The sequence below is a fragment of the Bombina bombina genome, chromosome 8 (assembly GCF_027579735.1).
Source record: "Bombina bombina isolate aBomBom1 chromosome 8, aBomBom1.pri, whole genome shotgun sequence".
Classification (NCBI taxonomy): domain Eukaryota; kingdom Metazoa; phylum Chordata; class Amphibia; order Anura; family Bombinatoridae; genus Bombina; species Bombina bombina.
The window spans coordinates 170902981-170926092 of record NC_069506.1 but is presented as its reverse complement, the minus strand read 5'-3'; the positions used below and the strand labels follow the sequence as shown (position 1 = coordinate 170926092).

Sequence of the window (23112 nt, the reverse complement as noted above, 5' to 3'; positions counted from 1 at the left end):
CTATGAACAGATTGGAGTAGAACCCCATCCCTTGTTCTCCTAATGGAACAGGATGAATCACTCCCATTTTTAACAGGTCTTCTACACAACGTAAGAATGCCTGTCTTTTTATGTGGTCTGAAGACAACTGAGACCTGTGGAACCTCCCCCTTGGGGGAAGCCCCTTGAATTCCAGAAGATAACCTTGGGAGACTATTTCTAGCGCCCAAGGATCCAGAACATCTCTTGCCCAAGCCTGAGCGAAGAGAGAGAGTCCGCCCCCCACCAGATCCGGTCCCGGATCGGGGGCCAACATTTCATGCTGTCTTGGTAGCAGTGGCAGGTTTCTTGGCCTGCTTTCCCTTGTTCCAGCCTTGCATTGGTCTCCAAGCTGGCTTGGCTTGAGAAGTATTACCCTCTTGCTTAGAGGACGTAGCACTTTGGGCTGGTCCGTTTCTACGAAAGGGATGAAAATTAGGTTTATTTTTGGCCTTGAAAGGCCGATCCTGAGGAAGGGCGTGGCCCTTACCCCCAGTGATATCAGAGATAATCTCTTTCAAGTCAGGGCCAAACAGCGTTTTCCCCTTGAAAGGAATGTTAAGTAGCTTGTTCTTGGAAGACGCATCAGCTGACCAAGATTTCAACCAAAGCGCTCTGCGCGCCACAATAGCAAACCCAGAATTCTTAGCCGCTAACCTAGCCAATTGCAAAGTGGCGTCTAGGGTGAAAGAATTAGCCAATTTGAGAGCATTGATTCTGTCCATAATCTCCTCATAAGGAGGAGAATCACTATCGACCGCCTTTACCAGCTCATCGAACCAGAAACACGCGGCTGTAGCGACAGGGACAATGCATGAAATTGGTTGTAGAAGGTAACCCTGCTGAACAAACATCTTTTTAAGTAAACCTTCTAATTTTTTATCCATAGGATCTTTGAAAGCACAACTATCTTCTATGGGTATAGTGGTGCGTTTGTTTAAAGTGGAAACCGCTCCCTCGACCTTGGGGACTGTCTGCCATAAGTCCTTTCTGGGGTCGACCATAGGAAACAATTTTTTAAATATGGGGGGAGGGACGAAAGGAATACCGGGCCTTTCCCATTCTTTATTTACAATGTCCGCCACCCGCTTGGGTATAGGAAAAGCTTCTGGGAGCCCCGGGACCTCTAGGAACTTGTCCATTTTACATAGTTTCTCTGGGATGACCAACTTGTCACAATCATCCAGAGTGGATAATACCTCCTTAAGCAGAATGCGGAGATGTTCCAACTTAAATTTAAACGTAATCACATCAGGTTCAGCTTGTTGAGAAATGTTCCCTGAATCAGTAATTTCTCCCTCAGACAAAACCTCCCTGGCCCCATCAGACTGGTTTAGGGGCCCTTCAGAACCATTATTATCAGCGTCGTCATGCTCTTCAGTATCTAAAACAGAGCAGTCGCGCTTACGCTGATAAGTGTGCATTTTGGCTAAAATGTTTTTGACAGAATTATCCATTACAGCCGTTAATTGTTGCATAGTAAGAGTATTGGCGCGCTAGATGTACTAGGGGCCTCCTGAGTGGGCAAGACTCGTGTAGACGAAGGAGGGAATGATGCAGTACCATGCTTACTCCCCTCACTTGAGGAATCATCTTGGGCATCATTGTCATTGTCACATAAATCACATTTATTTAAATGAGAAGGAACTCTGGCTTCCCCACATTCAGAACACAGTCTATCTGGTAGTTCAGACATGTTAAACAGGCATAAACTTGATAACAAAGTACAAAAAACGTTTTAAAATAAAACCGTTACTGTCACTTTAAATTTTAAACTGAACACACTTTATTACTGCAATTGCGAAAAAATATGAAGGAATTGTTCAAAATTCACCAAAATTTCACCACAGTGTCTTAAAGCCTTAAAAGTATTGCACACCAAATTTGGAAGCTTTAACCCTTAAAATAACGGAACCGGAGCCGTTTTGAACTTTAACCCCTTTACAGTCCCTGGTATCTGCTTTGCTGAGACCCAACCAAGCCCAAAGGGGAATACGATACCAAATGACGCCTTCAGAAAGTCTTTTCTATGTATCAGAGCTCCTCACACATGCGACTGCATGTCATGCCTCTCAAAAACAAGTGCGCAACACCGGCGCGAAAATGAGGCTCTGCCTATGCTTTGGGAAAGCCCCTAAGAATAAGGTGTCTAAAACAGTGCCTGCCGATATAATCTTATCAAAATACCCAGATTAAACGATTCCTCAAGGCTAAATATGTATTAATAATGAATCGATTTAGCCCAGAAAAAGTCTACAGTCTTAATAAGCCCTTGTGAAGCCCTTATTTACTATCTTAATAAACATGGCTTACCGGATCCCATAGGGAAAATGACAGCTTCCAGCATTACATCGTCTTGTTAGAATGTGTCATACCTCAAGCAGCAAGAGACTGCTCACTGTTCCCCCAACTGAAGTTAATTCCTCTCAACAGTCCTGTGTGGAACAGCCATGGATTTTAGTGACGGTTGCTAAAATCATTTTCCTCATACAAACAGAAATCTTCATCTCTTTTCTGTTTCTGAGTAAATAGTACATACCAGCACTATTTTAAAACAACAAACTCTTGATTGAATAATAAAAACTACAGTTAAACACTAAAAAACTCTAAGCCATCTCCGTGGAGATGTTGCCTGTACAACGGCAAAGAGAATGACTGGGGTAGGCGGAGCCTAGGAGGGATCATGTGACCAGCTTTGCTGGGCTCTTTGCCATTTCCTGTTGGGGAAGAGAATATCCCACAAGTAAGGATGACGCCGTGGACCGGACACACCTATGTTGGAGAAAGAAGTACTATCTGCCGTAGGAATAGTAGTACATTTAGCAAGAGTAGAGATGGCCCCATCAACTTTGGGGATCTTTTCCCAAAACTCCAATCTATCAGTTGTCAAAGGATACAGTTTCTTAAACCTCGAAGAAGGAGTAAAAGAAGTACCCAGTCTATTCCATTCCCTAGAAATTACATCTGAAATAGCATCAGGAACTGGAAAAACCTCTGGAATAACTACATGAGGTTTTAAAACCCGAATTTAAACGTTTACTGGTTTTAATATCAAGAGGACTAGTCTCCTCCATATCTAATGCAATCAACACCTCTTTTAATAAGGAACGAATATACTCCATTTTAAATAAATATGAGGATTTGTCAGTGTCAATAGCTGAGGTAGAATCTTCTGAACCAGATAGATCCTCATCAGAGATAGATAAATCAGAATGCTGTTGGTCATTTAAAAATTCATCAAATTTATGAGAAGTTTTAAAAGACCTTTTACGTTTATTAGAAGGTGGTATGACAGACAAATCCTTCTGAATGGAATTAGTAACAAATTTTCTCACATTAACAGGAATATCCTGAACATTAGATGTTGAAGGAACAACAACAGGTAATGGATTATTACTAATGGAAATATTGTCTGCTTTTGAAAGTTTATCATGACAACTAGCACAAACTACAGCCGGAGGAACAGTTACCACAAGTTTACAACAAATGCACTTAGCTTTGGTAGAACCGACATCAGGCAGCAGGTTTCCAGTAGTAGATTCTGATACAGGGTCAGCTTGAGACATCTTGCAATATGTAATAGAAAAAATAAGATATAAAGCAAAATTATCAATTTCCCTATATGACAGTTTCAGGAATGGGAAAAAATGCAAACAAAATAAGCCTCTGAAAACCAGAAGCAAAATGAAATAAGGACTTAAATAATGTCAAAAATCCGGCGTCAAGTATGACGCACAACTAACAAAAAAAATTTTGCCGCCAAGAACGTCTGCAACAAACACGAGCGTCAGATGACACAACTACGTGAAAACTCTCGGCGACAACTAAGACGCCGGAAATGACGAAATTGCGTCAAACGTAATTTTTTGCGCCAAAAAAGTCTTGCGCCAAGAATGACGCAATAAATTGTAGCATTTTGCGCTCCCGCAAGCCTAACTACCCGCAATTTAGAAAAGAAAGTCAATTTAAAAAATTTTCAGGTAAGAATTTATTTTTTTATTTTTTTTAAATATATATTTATAAATGCATTTCCCAAAAAATTAAACTGACAGTCTGTAAGAAGGAAATATACTGATTAAACTGAATCATGGCAAATATAATTACAAACATTATATTTAGAACTTAACATATAAAGTGCCAAACAATAGCTGAGAGTGTCTTAAATAAAAGGAAAACATACTTACCAAAAGACTCATCTACATAAAGTACATAGCCAAACCAGTACTGAAACGAGAATCAGTAGAGGTAATGGTATATAAGAGTATATTGTCGATCTGAAAAGGGAGGTAGGAGATGAATCTCTATGAAGGATAACAGAGAACCTATGAAATAGATCCCCGTTAGGATGACCATTGTATTCAATAGGTAATACTCCCTTCACATCCCTCTGTCATTCACTGCACTCTGAGAGGAACCGGGCTTCAGCACGCTGAGAAGCGCATGTCAACGTAGAAAATCTGCAGAAAAGGGGCACAGCAATGGGCACATGCTGTGCCCCTACTTATGCAAATATATTTTTGGGGTGGATCGAACATAAAAGCATATTGAATGAAGACACTAATCCATATATGAAGTTCATGGATCTATATATTAGATATATAGATGATGTCTTGATCCTATGGACTGGTACCCAAGATGACTTTAGTGATTTCATGCTTTGGCTAAACCATAACAAAGATGGGATGAAATACACATCAGTAATAAATGACACACAAATCTCCTTTTTAGATCTTGAAATCAGAAAAGAGATAGATGGGACTTTAAATACTAAACTTTACAGAAAGGAAACATCAACCAATAGTCTTCTCCAATGGGAGAGTTTTCACCCCAAAAAACAGAAATTGGGTATTCCCTATGGCCAATATTTGCAGGCCAGATGGAACTGTAGCACAGACATGGATTTTGAAGTGGTGTCTAAAAAGGGCCTATCAGAGGGCAAAAGCCCTAGACAGATCTTCACTTCTGGAAAACCAGAACAGATTGAAAGAACAACCTAGTGAAACACCACAACCTATAAGAATCATAGGGACCTATGATATCAAAAATGTAAGTGTAAAAAACATCATTCAAAGACACTGGCACGTATTAAATGAGGACGAGGACCTCAGGGAAGTAATTACTGCTAATCCCTTAATAACCTATAGAAGGGCACAAAACCTAAAAGACTTAGTGATGAATAGTCACTATTCAAAAGACCAACCAAGAACATGGTTAAGAGAAACAAAAGGTTATCATAAATGTGGTAGGTGCCAAGCCTGTAAAAATATGACCCCCATTAAGACCTTCGAACACACCGGTTACGGGAAAACAATATACTATTAAAGACTTCTTAAACTGCAGATCAAAGAGAGTTATCTATGTTGGAATGTGCAAATGCCCAAAAATCTATATGGGTGAAACCTCTAGGGAACTGCGAACTAGGGTCCTGGAACACCTAGGGGACATCAAATGGAATAGAGACGTACCGGTGGCACGACATATGAATAGTGTACACCTGGGACACAAATATGACATTTTTCTTTGCTATAGAACAACTCAAAGTAAAAGGCAGAAAAGGAGACATCACTAAGATGTTATTACAAAAAGAGTGTAGATGGATTCACGAATTACAGTCCTCAGCACCACGAGGATTAAATGCTTTTTATAAACCACTACACACATTACATGTATTTGGCTTTAAGTTGTGTCTGGATACTCCTTAAAAATGCATATAGCAATAGGTACATTCACATTAGTCCTTATTTAGTTGGAGTGTTATAATATAATCTATATATCTAAAATAAATAATAGGGACATTTGTAATCCCTGTCGTAACAAACACTAGCATTTTTATCCTGAAGGAATATGTCGCAAAGTGATGCAGCAGTTATATTATACTAGATAAAGATCACACTAACAGGAATGATGATAATGATCAGTGTTATGATACTAACAGAAATGATGATAATAATTAGTGTTATGATACTAACTAGTTAATTTTTCTAGTCTTAGTTCAACAAAGATATTGGAGCTGTATCACACAAGTTAGGGATAAGTGATTAGTTCCCTGGCTGAGATAGACTTTTCAACTCTTTAGACATTACCTTCAAGATAGATATTAATGAACTTGCTAAAGTTAAGTACAAGCGATTATGATAAGATATATCCATTTATACCAACACTCTTATGACTAGAAACACACAAATGGGAAGTAATAAGGACAAGGATTAAGAATTTTTATTGTGAATAATACCAAATAACAAAGCAAATATACACAATTGAGTATAAGCACACATGAAATATTTACTTGCGATGACTTTGGCAGCAACCTTCATATAATAGGTGGCGAAAAACTTACACAAATTACGTTCAGTAAAATGACTGACAAAAGATGATTAATTAAATACCAAGCGGTTTTTTAACACTTCCGCAGAATATCCGTGGAGTCACAAACCGTTACCTTGACAACCATCGGGTACAAATAGCGTAGCCTAACGCTGGGCTGGCCCTATGCCCTGACGAAGTCACGTTACAGTGACGGAAACGCGTCGGCGGGCGGAGTCTGAGCGTGGTTGCTAGCAACTACACAGCATACATGAGCGGCTTTGTTTAAGTTATATCCGCTCTGGATACAATTGTTGCTAAAATTTGGGGATAACTTTGCAGCTCCTATTGGGGCATATGCTAGACATTAGAATATTTGTTGAAACTAGTAAGGCTAATGACAGCTTTATAGTTACCTCTCCTCTACATATGTATAGCTCCAATTTGCATCCACTACAAACAGGGTCACCTCTTTTTACTGATATAGACTAAGAGGATAATGGAAATGACCGATAGTATTGTACATAATAGTTGTATGCTGTGATGTGTGTGTGACATATAGATACTGTATATAGGGAATTCAGTCAGAAATCGGCCGACTCTGTTAAATCAGAGCGGTACGCAGGTAGGTCGTCGCCTTTGAGCGCACAGCTTTACAGACAGTGTGAATACTGTTGGGAATGGATTGATTGTGAATCACTAAGCATCCTACCTTTTTCGGGTTTCCTAATACTAGCCGATTAAAATTACAAGCCATTACAGACTCTATAGCCCTTATTTTAATATAGATGCTATTTAAAGGCAACTGACTCACAGAAACTGGTAGTAGAATTCCCATGTTTCTTTATGGCCTTTATAGTATCTTTTTTTAAATTGTAGATAGATACTGTATTGCTTAAATCTTATCTGTGGGGACTGGAAGGAATTATACCCAGACTCTTTTTGAACTATAGTATCTACCTATGGTAATGTTTGTTTTTGCATATTTGTTAAATAAAGTGTTAATTTAATTTTCTATTATTTATTCCAACGTAGAAATCTAGCACAAACTTACTTCACCACCTTCATAGGAGGCAAAGTTTCTAAAACTGAATTGTGGGTGTGGTGGGGGGTGTATTTATAGGCATTTTGAGGTTTGGGAAACTTTGCCCCTCCTGGTAGGAATGTATATCCCATACGTCACTAGCTCATGGACTCTTGCCAATTACATGAAAGAAAAGGCAACATATGTACTTTATTTGCCTTGGAAGGATAAGAACCTAAAGTTGGCACTGCTGGGATTCAATCTAAGAAATATATATATATTTTTAAATCATTCTCAGTAAATCCGCCACACTGCTCTCCCTCAGATTACTTACATTTCACAGAGTACACCAATAAATATGTATATTACATCAGTGTACCATATTTAAAAATCCAACTTCAAGCCTCAACAACTTACCAGCATGGTATTCACTGTATCCAGTTCTATCAGCTCTTGATTTAAAGTCTTATTGTTTGCGTTTATTGTGCTAGCAAGCAATTTCACAACATGAAGACGAGTGTTTCCTAGTGGCGGGTCAAGAATTCCCCAGGTGGTCTGCAAACTTTCTTTCTAAATAAGAATCATAAAGCTGTATAAAGATACGCATAGCAATAAAAAACAATTATACATATATTAAGCAATTAAAGGGAAATTATAGTGATAAAATGCTCTAATTACTTAAAGCATGTCATTTTATCACTAGAGTGCTGCAAAAGGGGTTAAACAGTTAAAAAAGAAGCGCTTGGGACTCTGAGCACTGCAGGTCTAATAAGAGAGTCCCCTGCAGTACTATAACTATGTGTTTAACCTCTTTACGGGGGGGTCAAACACAGAGCTTTGCAGCATTGCTAGTGATAAAATAACACTGCTCTAACAAATAAGAACATTTAATTTAATCACTATAATGGCCCTTTGAGTTATTTTTTTCTTCATTTCTAAATGTCCTTTTTCATTTATATAAATTCATTCACAAAGGGAGTTTGTTCTAACTTACATGTTGATTAATGGATACATAATTCAAATGCTCACAAAAGATTTTAATGTAAACCCTGAACATACCTCAATGCTGCTTGTAGCATGACACGGTTCTCCACACTGAAGATATTTATTTTATACTACCTTCAACTGCTCTGTGGAAACCAGCAGGATCTTAGGTAATGTTTGCTAAGATCATCAACATCAGGGCAGAAAAATAAGATGTCTCCATTCCTCTTAGGAATTAAGTGACTGACTATTTCCCCCTGAGAAAAATAGTACTCACTGGCACCATTTTAAAATAAAAAACTTCTTGATTGAAGAATCTAAACTAACACCTCACTTTACCTCTTCCTATCACTAACACAGGCAAAGAGAATGACTGGGATGGGAGGGACGGGAGGAGCTATATATACAGTTCTGCTGTGCTGCTCTTTGCCACTTCCTGCTAAACAGTAGGCGTAATCCCATAAGGATGAAATCCGTGGACTCGTCATATCTTGTAAAAGAAAGAAAATTTATGCTTACCTGATAAATGTATTTCTTTTTTGACACGATGAGTCCACGGATCCTCTTAATTACTATTGGGAATACCACTCCTGCTCTGCAGAAGGCAGCTAAGAGCACCACAGCAAAGCTATTAAATATCACCACCCTTCCCTCCCAACCCAGTCATTTGACTGAAGTAAAGGAGAGAAAGGAAGTAACAAGGTGCAGAGGTGTTTGAAGTTTATAATAACCAACAACCTGTCTTTTAAAAACAGGGCAGGCCGTGGACTCATCGTCTCAAAAATGAAATACATTTATCAGGTAAGCATACATTTTCTTTTCTTTTTAATGACACTATGAGTCCACAGGTCATCTAAATTACTATTGGGAATCAATACCCAAGCTAGATTACACAGATAATACGGGAGGGACAAGGCAGGGAACCTAAACAGAAGGCACCACACTGCTTGAAGAACCTTTCTCCCAAAAGTGGCCTCAGCGGAGGCAAGTGTGTCAAATTTGTAGAATTTTGAAAAAGTGTGAAGAGAGGACCAAGTTGCAGCCTTGCAAATCTGTTCAACAAAAGCCTCATTCTTGAATGCCCATGAGGAAGCAACAGCTCTCGTGGAATGAGCCGTAACTCTCTGGAGACTGCTGTCCAGCATTCTTGTATGCAAAACGTATGATACTTTTCAGCAAAAGAGAAAGAAGTAGCTGCAGCTTTCTGTCCCTTATGTTTTCCTGAGAAAACCACAAACAAAGCAGAAGACTGAGGAAAATCCTTAGTCGTCTGCAGGTAAAACTTTAATGCACGAACCACGTCCAAATTGTGCAGAAGCCGTTCCTTCTGAGAGGTAGGATTAGGACACAAGGAAGAAACTACAATCTCCTGATTAATGTTCTGATCTGAAACAATCTTAGTAAGAAATCCTAATTTAGTACGTAAAACTACCTTATCTGAATGAAAAATAAGGTAAGGGGACTCATACTGCAATGCTGATAACTCTGACACTCTGCGAGCAGAAGAAATAGCAACAAGAAATAAAAAAACTTTCCAAGATATCTTTGAGAAAGGACAAAATTCTAGGAATTCTAATTCTACTCCTGGAGCAGCCCTTGGATTCACACCAATAGAGATATTTACGCCATATCTTATGGAAAATCTTTCTAGTTACAGGTTTATGAGCCTGAACTATGGTCTCTATGACCGATTCTGAAAAGCCCCGCTTAGATAAAATTAAAAGTTCAATCTCCAAGCAGTCAGCTTCAGAGAAACTAGATTTGGGTGATGGAAGGGCCCTTGAAATAGAAGGTCCTTCCTCAACGGAAGTCTCCAAGGTGGCAGAGATGACATTTCCACCAGATCTGCATACCAAATCCTGCAAGGCCAAGCTGGTGCAATAAGGATCACAGAGGCCCTCTCCTGCTTGATTTGAGCTATACCCTGAGGAAGAAGAGCAAACGGAAGAAATAGGTATGCTAGACTGAAGGTCCAAGGTACCGCCTGAGGGTCCCTGGACCTCGACCCGTACCTCGGAAGCTTGGCATTCTGCTGAGATGCCATGAGATCCAATTCCGGCTGACCCCATCTGAGCATCAGGCTGGAGTTCCCACTCACCCGGATGAAAGGTCTGCCTGCTTAGGAAGTCCGCCTCCCAGTTGTCCACCCCTGGGATGTGGATCACCGACAGACAGCAAGAGTGGATTTCCGCCCACTGAATTATTTTGGTTACCTCAGTCATTGCTAAGGAACTCCTCGTTCCTCCCTGATGATTGATGTAAGCCACTGAAGTTATGTTGTCCGACTGGAACCTGATAAACTGGGCCGAGGCTAACTGGGGCCAGGCCAGAAGAGCATTGAAGATCGCTCTCAGCTCCAGAATGCTTATAGGTAGTAAAGACTGAGTCCAAACTCCTTGAGCCTTTAGGGAGCCCCAGACTGCTCCCCACCCTAGAAGGCTGGCGTCTGTTGTCACAATCACCCAAGATGGTCTGCGAAAGCAGGTTCCCTGGGAGAGATGATTCAGAGACAACCACCATTGAAGGAAATCCCTCTTCTCCTGCTCCAATAGTATTTGAGGAGACAAGTCCACATAATCTCCGTTCCATTGCCTTAGCATGTTTAACTGCAGAGGTCTGAGGTGAAACCGAGCAAACTGGATGATGTCCATTGCCGCCACGATTACCTCCATACACTGAGGCACTGATGGCCGAGGAGTGGACTAAAGAGCTAGACTAGTATCGAAGATCTTTGGATTTCCTGACTTCTGTCAGAAAAATCTTCATTGATAGAGAATCTATTATGGTTCCCAAGAAAGTTATCCTTGTCTTTGGGACTAAGGAACTCTTTTCCAAATTTACCTTCCATCCGTGAGAACGCAGGAAGGCTAACAACATTTCTGTGTGGGATCTTGCTTGATGTAAGGATTGCACCTGGACTAGGATGTCGTCTAGATAGGGCGCCACAGCAATTCCCCGTAACCGAAGCACCGAAAATAGCAAACCCAGAATCTTTGCAAAAATTCTGGGAGCTGTGGCAAGACCGAAGGGCAAAGCCACGAATTGGAAGTGTTTGTCTAGAAAGGCAAACCTTAGAAACTTGTGATGGTCCCTGTGAATGGGAACTTGCAAGTACACGTCCTGTAAAACCACAGATGTCATACATTGACCCTCTTGGACCAAAGGGAAAATGGAACGAATAGTTTCCATCTTGAAGGACGGTACTCTGAGGAATTTGTTTAGACTCTTGAGATCTAAAATAGGCCTGAAGGTTCCCTCTTTTTTGGGAACCACGAACAGATTGGAATAAAAAGGAAATTTATGCTTACCTGATAAATTGATTTATTCTACGATACGACGAGTCCACGGATTCATCCTTACTTGTGGGATATTATCCTCCTGCTAACAGGAAGTGGCAAAGAGCACCACAGCAGAGATGTATATATAGCTCCTCTCTTCTCTCCACCCCCAGTCATTCGACCGAAAGTATAGGAAGAGAAAAGAAAACAAAAATATAATCTGTCTAATATGACAGGGAGGGCCGTGGACCAGTCGTATCTTAGAAGAAATCAATTTATCAGGTAAGCATAAATTTCCTTTTCTTCTACTAGATACGACGAGTCCACGGATTCATCCTTGCTTGTGGGATACAATACCAAAGCAACAGGACACGGATGAACAGGAGGGACAAGACAGATACCTAAACGGAAGGCACCACTGCTTGAAGAACTTTTCTCCCAAAAATAGCCTCAGAAGAAGCAAAAGTATCAAATTTGGAAAAAGTATGAAGGGAGGACCAAGTTGCAGCCTTACAAATCTGTTCAACAGAAGCATCGTATTTAAATGTGGAAGCCACCGCTCTAGTAGAATGAGCCGTAATCTTTTCAGGAGGCTGCTGTCCAGCAGTCTCGTATGCCAAACGGATGATGCTTTTCAGCCAAAAAGAAAGGAGGTAGCCGTAGCTTTTTGACCCCTACGCTTCCCAGAATAAACAACGAATAGGGAAGATTTTTTACGGAAATTCTTGGTCGCTTGTAAGTAAAACTTCAAGGCACGAACCACGTCCAAGTTATGTAACAGACGCTCCTTCTTAGAAGAAGGATTAGGACACAAAGGAGGAACAACAATTTTCTGATTAATATTCTTATTTGAAACAACCTTAGGAAGGAATCCAGGTTTAGTACGCAAAACCACCTTATCAGAATGGAATATAAGATAAGGTGAGTCACATTGTAACGCAGAAAGCTCAGAAACTCTTCGAGCAGAAGAGATAGCAACTAAAATCAAAACTTTCCAAGATAAAAGCGTAATATCTATGGAATACATGGGTTCAAACAGAACCCCTTGAAAAACATTGAGAACTGAATTTAAACTCCATGGCGGAGCAACAGGTTTAAACACAGGCTTGATTCTGACTAAAGCCTGACAAAAGGACTGAACGTCTGGGACATCCGCCAGACGCTTGTGTAGTAAAATTGACAAAGCAGAAATGTATCCCTTTAAGGAACTAGCTGATAATCCCTTCTAAAATCCTTCTTGGAGAAAGGACAAAATCCTAGGAATCCAAACCCTACTCCATGAGTAGCCCTTGGATTCGCACCAATAAAGATATTTATGCCATATCTTATGGTAAATTTTCCTAGTGACAGGCTTTCGAGCCTGAATCAAAGTATCAATGACCGACTCAGAGAATCCCCGCTTAGATAAAATCAAGCGTTCAATCTCCAGGCAGTCAGCTGCAGAGAATTTAACTTTGGATGTTGGAACGGACCTTGGATGAGAAGGTCCATTCTCAAAGGCAGTTTCCACGGTGGCAGAGATGACATGTCCACTAGATCTACATACCAAGTCCTGCGTGGCTACGCAGGCGCTATCAGGATTACTGAAGCCCTCTCCTGTTTGATTCTTGCAATCAAACGAGGTAGGAGAGGAAATGGAGGAAACACATAAGCCAGGTTGAACGACCAATGTACTGCTAGAGCATCTATCAGTACGGCTTGGGGAACCCTTGATCTGGACCCATAACAAGGAAGTTTGGCATTCTGACGAGATGCCATCAGATCCAATTACGGTGTGCCCCACTCCCCCGGATGAAAAGTCTGACGACTTAGAAAATCCGCTTCCCAGTTCTCTACTCCTGGGATATAGATTGCTGATAGATGGCAAGAGTGAGTCTCTGCCCATCAAATTATCTTGGAAACCTCTATCATCGTTAGAACACTCTTTGTTCCCCCTTGATGATTGATATATGCTACAGTCGTGATATTGTCTAGCTGGAATCTTATGAACTTGGTCAAGGCCAACTGAGGCCACGCCTGAAGTGCATTGAATATTGCTCTCAATTCCAGAATATTGATTGGAAGAAGAGACTCCTCCTGAGTCCAAACATCCTGAGCCTTCAGGGAATTCCAGACTGCACCCCAGCCCAAGAGGCTGGTGTCCGTCGTCACTATAACCCATGCTGGTCTGCTTAAGCACAGACCCTGGGACAGATGATCCTGTGACAACCACCAAAGAAGAGAGAGTCTCTGGTCTCTTGATCCAGATTTATCTGAGGAGATAAATTGGCATAATCCCCATTCCACTGTATGAGCATGCACAGCTGCAGTGGCCTGAGATAAAAGCGTGCAAACTTAACGATGTCCATTACCGCTACCATTAACCCAATGACCTCCATACACTGAGCCACTGATGGCCGAGGAATGGACTGAAGTGCTCGGCAAGTATTTAGAATCTTTAACTTTCTGACCTCCGTCAGAAATATTTTCATGTCTACCAAGTCTATCAGAGTTCCCAGGAATGGAACTCTTGTCAGTGGAACTAGTGAACTCTTTTCTATATTCACCTTCCAACCGTGAGTTCTTAGAAAAGCCAACACGATGTCTGTGTGAGATTTGGCTAGATGGTAAGTTGACGCCTGAATCAAAATATTGTCCAGATAGGGCGCCACTGCTACGCCCCGCGGCCTTAGAACCGCCAGAAGGGACCCTAACACCTTTGTGAAGATTCTGGGAGCTGTGGCCAACCCGAAAGGGAGGGCCACAAACTGATAGTGTTTGTCCAGGAAGACGAACCTGAGAAACTGGCGATGATCTTTGTGGATAGGAATGTGAAGATACGCGTCCTTCAAGTCCACGGTGGTCATATATTGACCCTCCTGGATCATCGGTAAAATTGTTCGTATGGTCTCCATCTTGAACGATGGGACTCAAAATTTGTTTAGACATTTGAGGTCTAAAATCGGTCTGAAGGTTCCCTCTTTTTTGGGAACCACGAACAGATTTGAGTAAAACCCCTGCCCCTGTTCTAGGTTTTGGAACTGGACAGATTACACCCATGGTATAGAGGTCTTCTACACAGGGTAAGATCGCCTCTCTTTTTGTCTGGTCTACAGACAAACGTGAAAGATGAAATCTCCCTCTTGGGAGAAAATCCTTGAATTCTAGTCGATATCCCTGGGTCACAATTTCTAATGCCCAGGGATCCTGAACGTCCCTTGCCTGAGCGAAAAGAGAAAGTCTGCCCCCTACTAGATCCGGTCCCGGATCGGGGGCTGCACCTTCATGCTGTCTTGGTAGCAGCAGCGGGCTTCTTAGCCTGTTTACCTTTATTCCAGGTCTGGTTAGTTTTCCAAACTGACTTGGATTGTGCAAAATTCCCCTTCTACTTTGTGGCGGAGGAGGAAGTAGAGGGTCCACCTTTAAAGTTTCGAAAGGAACGAAAATTATTTTGTTTAGCCCTCATTTAAACAGTCTTGTCCTGAGGAAGGGCATGACCATTACCTCCAGTAATGTCGGAAATGATTTCCTTTAGTTCAGGCCCGAATAGGGTCTTACCTTTAAAAGGAATAGCTAAAAGTTTAGATTTTGATGACACATCAGCAGACCAAGACTTAAGCCATAACGCTCTACGCGCTAAAATGGCAAAGCCTGCATTTTTAGCCGCTAATTTAGCCATTTGAAAATCGGCATCAGTAATAAAAGAATTAGCTAGCTTGAGAGCCTTAATTCTATCCAAAATATCATCTAATGGGGTCTCAACCTTAAGAGACTCCTCTAGCGCCGCAAACCAAAAAGCTGCTGCAGTAGTAACTAGAACAATGCAAGCTATAGGTTGTAGAAGAAAACCCTGATGAATAAACAATTTCTTTAAAATTTTAATTTTGTATCCATAGGATCTTTGAAAGCACAACTGTCCTCAATAGGTATAGTTGTACGCTTAGCCAGGGTAGAAATAGCTCCCTCCACCTTAGGGACCGCCTGCCAGGAATCCTGAATAGTGTCAGATATGGGAAACATTTTCTTAAACGTAGGAGGGGGAGAGAACAGAATGCCTGGTCTGTCCCATTCCTTAGTAACAATGTCCGAAATCCTTTTAGGGACTGGAAAAACATTAGTGTAAGTAGGAACCTCTAGATATTTATCCATTTTACACAATTTCTCTGGTGGTATTACAATAGGGTCACAATCATCCAGAGTCACTAAAACCTCCCGGAGTAACAAGCGTAGGTGTTCAAGCTTAAATTTAAAGGCCGTCACGTCAGAGTCTGTTTGAGGGAACACATTTCCTGAGTCTGAAAGCTCTCCCTCAGACAGCAATTCCCCTACCCCCAACTCAGAACACTGAGGGTACATCGGAGATGGCCAATAAAGCATCAGAGGGCTCAGCATTAACTCTAATACCTGACCTACTGCGCTTACCCTGTAAACCTGGCAGTTTAGATAATACCTCTGTAAGGGTAGTAGACATAACTGCAGCCATATCTTGTAGGGTAAAAGAATTAGACACACTAGAAGTACTTGGCGTCGCTTGAGTGGGAGTTAAAGGTTGTGACACTTGGGGGGAATTGGATGGCATAACCTGATTCTCTTCAGACTGAGAATCATCCTTAGACATACTTTTATCACTTAAAATATGTTCTTTGCAATGTAAGCCCCTTTCAGTACATAAGGGACAATTTAAATGGGGGTTCCACAATGGCTTCTAAACACATAGAGCATTGACTTTCTTCAATGTCAGACATGTTGAACAGGCTAGTAAATCTGAAAAACGGTACTGCGCCTTTAAGAGTAAAAAAGCGTACAATTTTTCCCAAAACTGCTTTAAAATGATATAACTAACAATTTTAGCATATATGTGTTTTATCATGTACCTTAAGATTGCACCACAAGGAAGGGACAATTAACCCTCCATGAGAAAAAGCGTTACCCAAAACGTTATCAAAAATAGAAAAGCAACCCCCTGCACCTCGCCACAGCTCTGCTGTGGTGCCTACCTGCCCTCAGGGGTCTGAGAAATCGCACTCACTTCATTAGGCTATGTCTTCAGCTTAGGCCCACCGGAGCTGGAGCTTGCTGCCTGCATCGGAAAATCAACTGCGCAACTGAAGCGCGAAATTAGGCCCTGCCCATCCAATACAATGTCTCTCTGCCTAGTAAAAACCGCCATGTGGGGTTTTCTGTATTCCCCAATAACACTATAAGCCATGTGAAACCCTCCAGTGCCATCAAAAAACATAATTTATGCTTACCTGATAAATGTATTTCTCTTGTAGTGTATCCAGTCCACGGATCATCCATTACTTATGGGATATTCTCCTTCCCAACAGGAAGTTGCAAGAGTATCACCCAAGCAGAGCTGCTATATAGCTCCTCCCCTCACATGTCATATCCAGTCATTCGACCGAAACAAGACAAGAAAGGAGAAACCATAGGGTGCAGTGGTGACTGTAGTTTAATTAAAATTTAGACCTGCCTTAAAAGGACAGGGCGGGCCGTGGACTGGATACACTACAAGAGAAATAAATTTATCAGGTAAGCATAAATTATGTTTTCTCTTGTTAAGTGTATCCAGTCCACGGATCATCCATTACTTATGGGATACCAATACCAAAGCTAAAGTACACGGATGATGGGAAGGACAAGGCAGGTACTTAAACGGAAGTGACCACTGCCTGTAAAAAAAAAAAAAAAAAAAAACACCTTTCTCCCAAAAATAGCCTCCGAAGAAGCAAAGTATCAAATTTGTTAAATTTGAAAAAGTATGAGGCGCAGACCAAGACTCCGTCTCGTAAATCTGTTCAACAGAAGCCTCCTTCTAAAAAGCCCCAAGTGAAAACCACAGCTCTAGTAGAATGAGCTGTAATCCCTTCAGAAGACTGCTGTCCAGCAGTCTCATAAGCTAAATGAATTATGCTTTTTAACCAAAAAAACAGAGAGGTTGCTGAAGTCTTTTGACCTCTCCTCTGTCCAGAATAGACAACAAACAAGGTGAATGTTTGATGAAAATCTGTAGTAGCTTGTAAGTAAAACTTTAAAGCACGAGTCATGTCCAAATTGTGTAATAGACGTTCCTTCTTTGAAGAAGGATTAGGATACAAGAACGGAACAACAATCTCTTGAGTGATATTCTTGTTAGATACCACCTTAGGTAAAAACCCAGGTTGGTACGCAGGACTACCTTATACATACGGAGGACCAGATAAGGAGAGTCACATTGTAACGCAGATAACTCGGAGACTCTACGAGCCGAGGAAATAGCTACCAAGAAGGAACTTTCCAAGATAAAAGTTTGATATCTATGGAATTTAAAGGTTCAAACGGAACTCCTTGAAGAACCTTAAGAACCAGGTTTAAGCTCCATGGCGGAGCGACAGTTTTAAACACAGGCTTGGTTCTAACCAAAGCCTGACCAAAAGCCTGAACGTCTAGAATACCTGCCAGACGCTTGAGCAAAAGAATAGACAGTAGAAATCTGTCCTCTTAAGGAACTAGCTGACAACCCTTTCTCAAATTCATCTTGGAGAAAAGATAATATCCTGGGAATCCAGACTTTACTCCATGAGTAACCCTTGGATTCATAACAATAAGATATTTACACCATATCTATGTTAATTTTTTCTAGAGACAGGTTTTCATGCCTGTATTAAGGTATCAATGACTGACTCGGAGAAGCCATGCTTTGATAACATCAAACGTTCAGTCTCCAGGCAGTCCAACTCAGATTAGTTATATTTAGATGGATGAAAGGACCCTGAGGTAGAGGGTCCTGTCTCAGAAGCAGAGACCGTGGTGGAAAGGATGACATGTCCACCAGATCTGCATACCAGGTCCTGCGTGGCCACGCAGGCGCTGTCAAAAAAACGCCAAGCACTCTCCTGCTTGATCTTGTGCAAATACCTCCGGAGGGAATTCCCACTCCCCCGGATGAGAAGTCTGACGACTTAGAAAATCCGTCTCCCATTTCTCAACACCTGGGATATGTATAGCTGATAGACAAGAGTGAGTCTCTGTCCAGTGAATTATTTTAAGACTTCTAACATCGCTAGGGAACTTTGTTCCCCCTTGATGGATGATGAAAGCCACAGTCGTGATATTGTCCGACTGAAATATGATGTACCTCAGAGTTGCTAACTGAGGCCAAGTCTGAAGAGCATGGAATATCGCTCCCAGTTCCAGAATATTCATTAGGAGAGTCTCCTCCTGAGTCCACTATCCCTGAGCCTTCAGAGATTTTCAGACTGTACCCCAACCTAAAAGGCTGGCATCTGTTGTAACAATAGTCCCATCTGACCTGCGGAAGGTCATACCCTTGGACAGATGGACCCGAGATAGTCACCAGAGAAGAGAATCTCTGATCTCTTGGTCCAGATTTAACAGGAGAACAAATCCGTGTAATCCCCGTTCCTCTGACTGAGCATGTATAGTTGCAGTGGTCTGAAATGTAGGCGTGCAAACGATACTATGTCCCTTGCCGCTACCATTAAGCCGATTACATTCATGTACTGAGCCACCAAAGGGCGCGGATGGAATGAAGAACACGGCAGAAATTTAGAAACTTTGACAACCTGGACTCAGTCAGGTAAATTTTCATTTCTACAAAATCTATCAGAATCCTTAGGAGGGAAACCCTTGAGATTGGGGATAGAGAACTCTTTCCTTGTTCACTTTCCACCCATGCGATCTCAGAAATGCCAGTACTACGTCCGTATGAGACTTGGCAACTTGGATGTTTGACGCCTGTATCAGGATGTCGTCTAAATAAGGGGCCATTTTTATGCCCTGCGGCCTAAGGACAGCCAAAGCTTCACCAGAACCTCCATAAAGATTCTTGGGACTGTAGTTAACCCAAAGGAAAGAGCTACAAACTGGTAATGCCTGTCTAGAAAGGCAAACATGAAAAACGATGGTGATCTTTATGCATCGTAATGTGAGGATAAGCATCCTTCAAATCCATTGTAGTCCTCTATTGACTCTCCTGGATCATAGTTAAGATGGTATGAATAGTTTCCAACTTAAATGATGGAATTCTAAGGAATTTGACTAAGATCTTTAGATCCAAAATAGATCTGAAGGTTCCCTCTCCTTGGGAACCACAAACAGATTTGAGTAAAAATTCTATCCTTGTTCCTCCCCTGGAACTGGATGGTTCTCGTACACAGTGTAAGAATGCCTCTTTCTTTATTCGGTTTGCAGATAATTGTGAAAGGTGAAATCTCCCCTTTTTTTGGGGGGGGGAAAAGCTTTGAAATCCAGAAGATATCTCTGGGATATAATTTCCAATGCCCAGGGATCCTGCGCCTCTCTCTCTCGCCCACGCCTGGGCGAAAAATGAAAGTCTGCCCCCTACAGGATCCGTTACCGGATAGGGAGCCGTTCTACATGCTGTCTTAGAGGCAGCAGCAGGCTCCTTGGCCTGCTTATCTTTGTTCCAGGTCCGGTTGTCACCAGACCGTCTTGGACTGAGCAAAAGTTCCCTCTTGATTTGCCTTAGAGGAAATTGATGCCACGCCTGCCTTGAAGTTTCGAAAGGCACGAAAATTAGACTTTCTGGCCCTTGATTTGGACCTGTCCTGAGGAAGGGCATTACCTTTTCCTTCAGTGATATTAGCAATAATCTCCTTCAAACCAGGGCCGAATAGGGTCTGCCCCTTGAAGGGAAGTTAAGTAGCTTATTTAGTAAAGTCACAACAGCTGACCATAATATAAGCCATAGCGCTGTGCGCGCCAGCATAGTAAAAACAGAATTCTTAGCCGTTAGTTTAGTCAAAAAAAACAAGGCATCAGAAACAAAGGAATTGGCTAGCTTAAGTGCTCTAAGCTTGTCAAGTATTCATCCAATGGAGTCGCTACCTGTAAAGCCTCCAGAGACTCAAACCAGAACGCCGCAGCAGCAGTGACAAAAGCAATGCATGCAAGGGGCTGCAGGATAAAATCTTGTTGAATAAACATTTTCCTAAGGTAACCCTCTAATTTTTTATCCATTAGATCTAAAAAAGCACAACTGTCCTCAACAGGGCTAGTGATACGCTTAGCTAGAGTAGAAACTCCTCTCTCTACCTTAGGGACCGTCTGCCATAAGTTCCTGTGTGGTGGCATCTGTTAGAAACAGTTTTCTAAAAATAGGAGGGGAAGAGAACGGCACACCTGGTCTATCCCATTCCTAATTAATAATTTTAGTAAACCTCTTTAGGTATTGGAAAAACATCAGTACACACCGGCACTGCATAGTATTTATCCAGTCTACACAATTTCTCTGGCACTGCGATTGTACACAGTCAATCAGAGCAGCTAAAACCTCCCTGAGCAACAAGTGGAGGTTCTCAAGCATAAATTTTAAATGTAGAATGTTTAAATGTAGAAATATCAGAATCAGGTTAAATCATCTTCCCTGAGTCAAAAATATCACCCACAGACCGAAGCTCCCCAGCTTCTGCATATTATGAGACAGTATCAGACATGGTTCTTAAAGCGTCTGTATGCTCTGTAACTACCCCCAGAGCTATCTTGCTTTCCTTTAATTTCAGGAAGTCTGACTAATACCGCTGCCAGTGTATTATTCACAACCTTTGCCATGTCTTGTAAAATAAACGCTATGGGCGCCCTTTATGTACTTGGCGCCATTTGTGCGTGAGTCCCTGAAGCGGGAGTCGAAGGATCTGACACGTGGGGAGAGTTAGTCGGCATAACTTCCCCCTCGACAGAATCCTCTGGTAAAATAAACGCTATGGGCGCCCTTGATGTACTTGGCGCCATTTGAGCGTGAGTCCCTAAAGCGGGAGTCAAAGGGTCTGACACGTGGGGAGAGTTAGTCGGCATAACTTCCCCCTCGACAGAATCCTCTGGTGATAATGTTTTTAAAGACAAAAAATGATCTTTATAGTTTAACATGAAATCAGTACATCTGGTACACATTCTAAGATGGGGTTCCACCATGGCTTTTAAACATAATGAACACAGAGCTTCCTCTATGTCAGACATGTTAAAACAGACTAATAATGAGACTAGTAAGCTTGGAAAACACTTTAAATCAGGTTAACAAGCAAATATAAAAAAACATTACTGTGCCTTTAAGAGAAACAAATTTTGTCAAAATTTGAAAAACAGTGAAAAAAAGGCAGTAAATCAAACAAAATTTTTACAGTATATGTAATAAGGTAACAGAGCATTGCACCCACTTGCAAATGGATGATTAACCCCTTAATGCAAAAAAACAGATCAAAAAACGACAGACGTTTTTAAACAGATACAACAAAACTGCCACAGCTAAGCTGTGGATTACCTTCCCTATAAACTATTTTGGAAGTCTTTTTAGCCCTTTAGAGATGTCCTGTAGTAATCATGGGACTGCTGAGGGAATCTGGATGATTCATTCTGTAATTTTAACTGCGCAAAAAAGCGCTAAATTAGGCCCCTCCCACTCATAAAAACAGTGAGAAGCCTCAGTTAACTGTTTCTATGCAGAATTTAAGCCAGCCATGTGGAAAAATTAGACCCCAATAAGTTTTATCACCAAACATATGTCAAAAAACGATTAAACATGCCAGCAAACGTTTTAAAACACATTTTTATAAGAGTATGTATCTCTATTAATCAGCCTGATACCAGTCGCTTTCACTGCATTTAAGGCTATACTAACATTACAGTTTTATTACCAATGTATGTTAAAAAACGATTAAACATGCCAGCAAACATTTTAAAACACATTTTTATGAGAGTATGTATCTCTATTAATAAGCCTTATACCAGTCGCTATCACTGCATTAAAGGCTTTACTTACATTACTTCGGTATCAGCAGTATTTTCTTAGTCAATTCCATTCCTTAGAAAAATATTTTACTGCACATACCTTATTTGCAGGAAAAACTGCACGCCATTCCCCCTCTGAAGTACCTCACTCCTCAGAATGTGTGAGAACAGCAAATGGATCTTAGTTACTTCTGCTAAGATCATAGAAAAACGCAGGCAGATTCTTCTTCCAAATACTGCCTGAGATAAACAGCACACTCCGGTGCCATTTAAAAATAAACTTTTGATTGAAGAAATAATTAAGTATAAAACACCACACACTCCTCTCACGACCTCCATCTTGGTTGAGGCTTGCAAGAGAATGACTGGATATGACATGTGAGGGGAGGAGCTATATAGCAGCTCTGCTTGGGTGATCCTCTTGCAACTTCCTGTTGGGAAGGAGAATATCCCATAAGTAATGGATGATCCGTGGACTGGATACACTACAAGAGAAATAAAAAACGTTTCCTCATAAAAACGAAAAACGTCATATTGCCCTTAAACATAAAACCGTTTCCTCTCAAAACGTTATGTTACCAGTGTCAAACATGCTGTCATTCTTTGCTGCATTTTTAGCCCATAACATACAGGTCCCAGTAATACCCCTTTCATACATGTAGGATTACTGCTTACCCCTTCCCTCATGGGAACTATGTCAGCCAGTTCTGAAATACCACAGTCTCTCCATAAAAAAATGGCTGAACATACCTCAATGCTTGTAGCATGAAAAACGTT

The 23112-nt window shown here is 41.2% G+C and overlaps 1 protein-coding gene across 2 annotated transcripts in view; it reads right to left on the bottom strand.

Annotated features, from left to right (window-relative positions):
- PPP6R1 (protein phosphatase 6 regulatory subunit 1) overlaps positions 1–23112 on the bottom strand; it is a 602143-nt gene that overhangs the window by 330506 nt on the left and 248525 nt on the right. For both annotated transcript variants that reach the window (XM_053690700.1, XM_053690701.1), the window contains exon 9: positions 7763–7915. In XM_053690700.1, coding sequence (XP_053546675.1) covers positions 7763–7915 — 153 coding nt within the window. The remainder of the gene's footprint in view (positions 1–7762; positions 7916–23112) is intronic.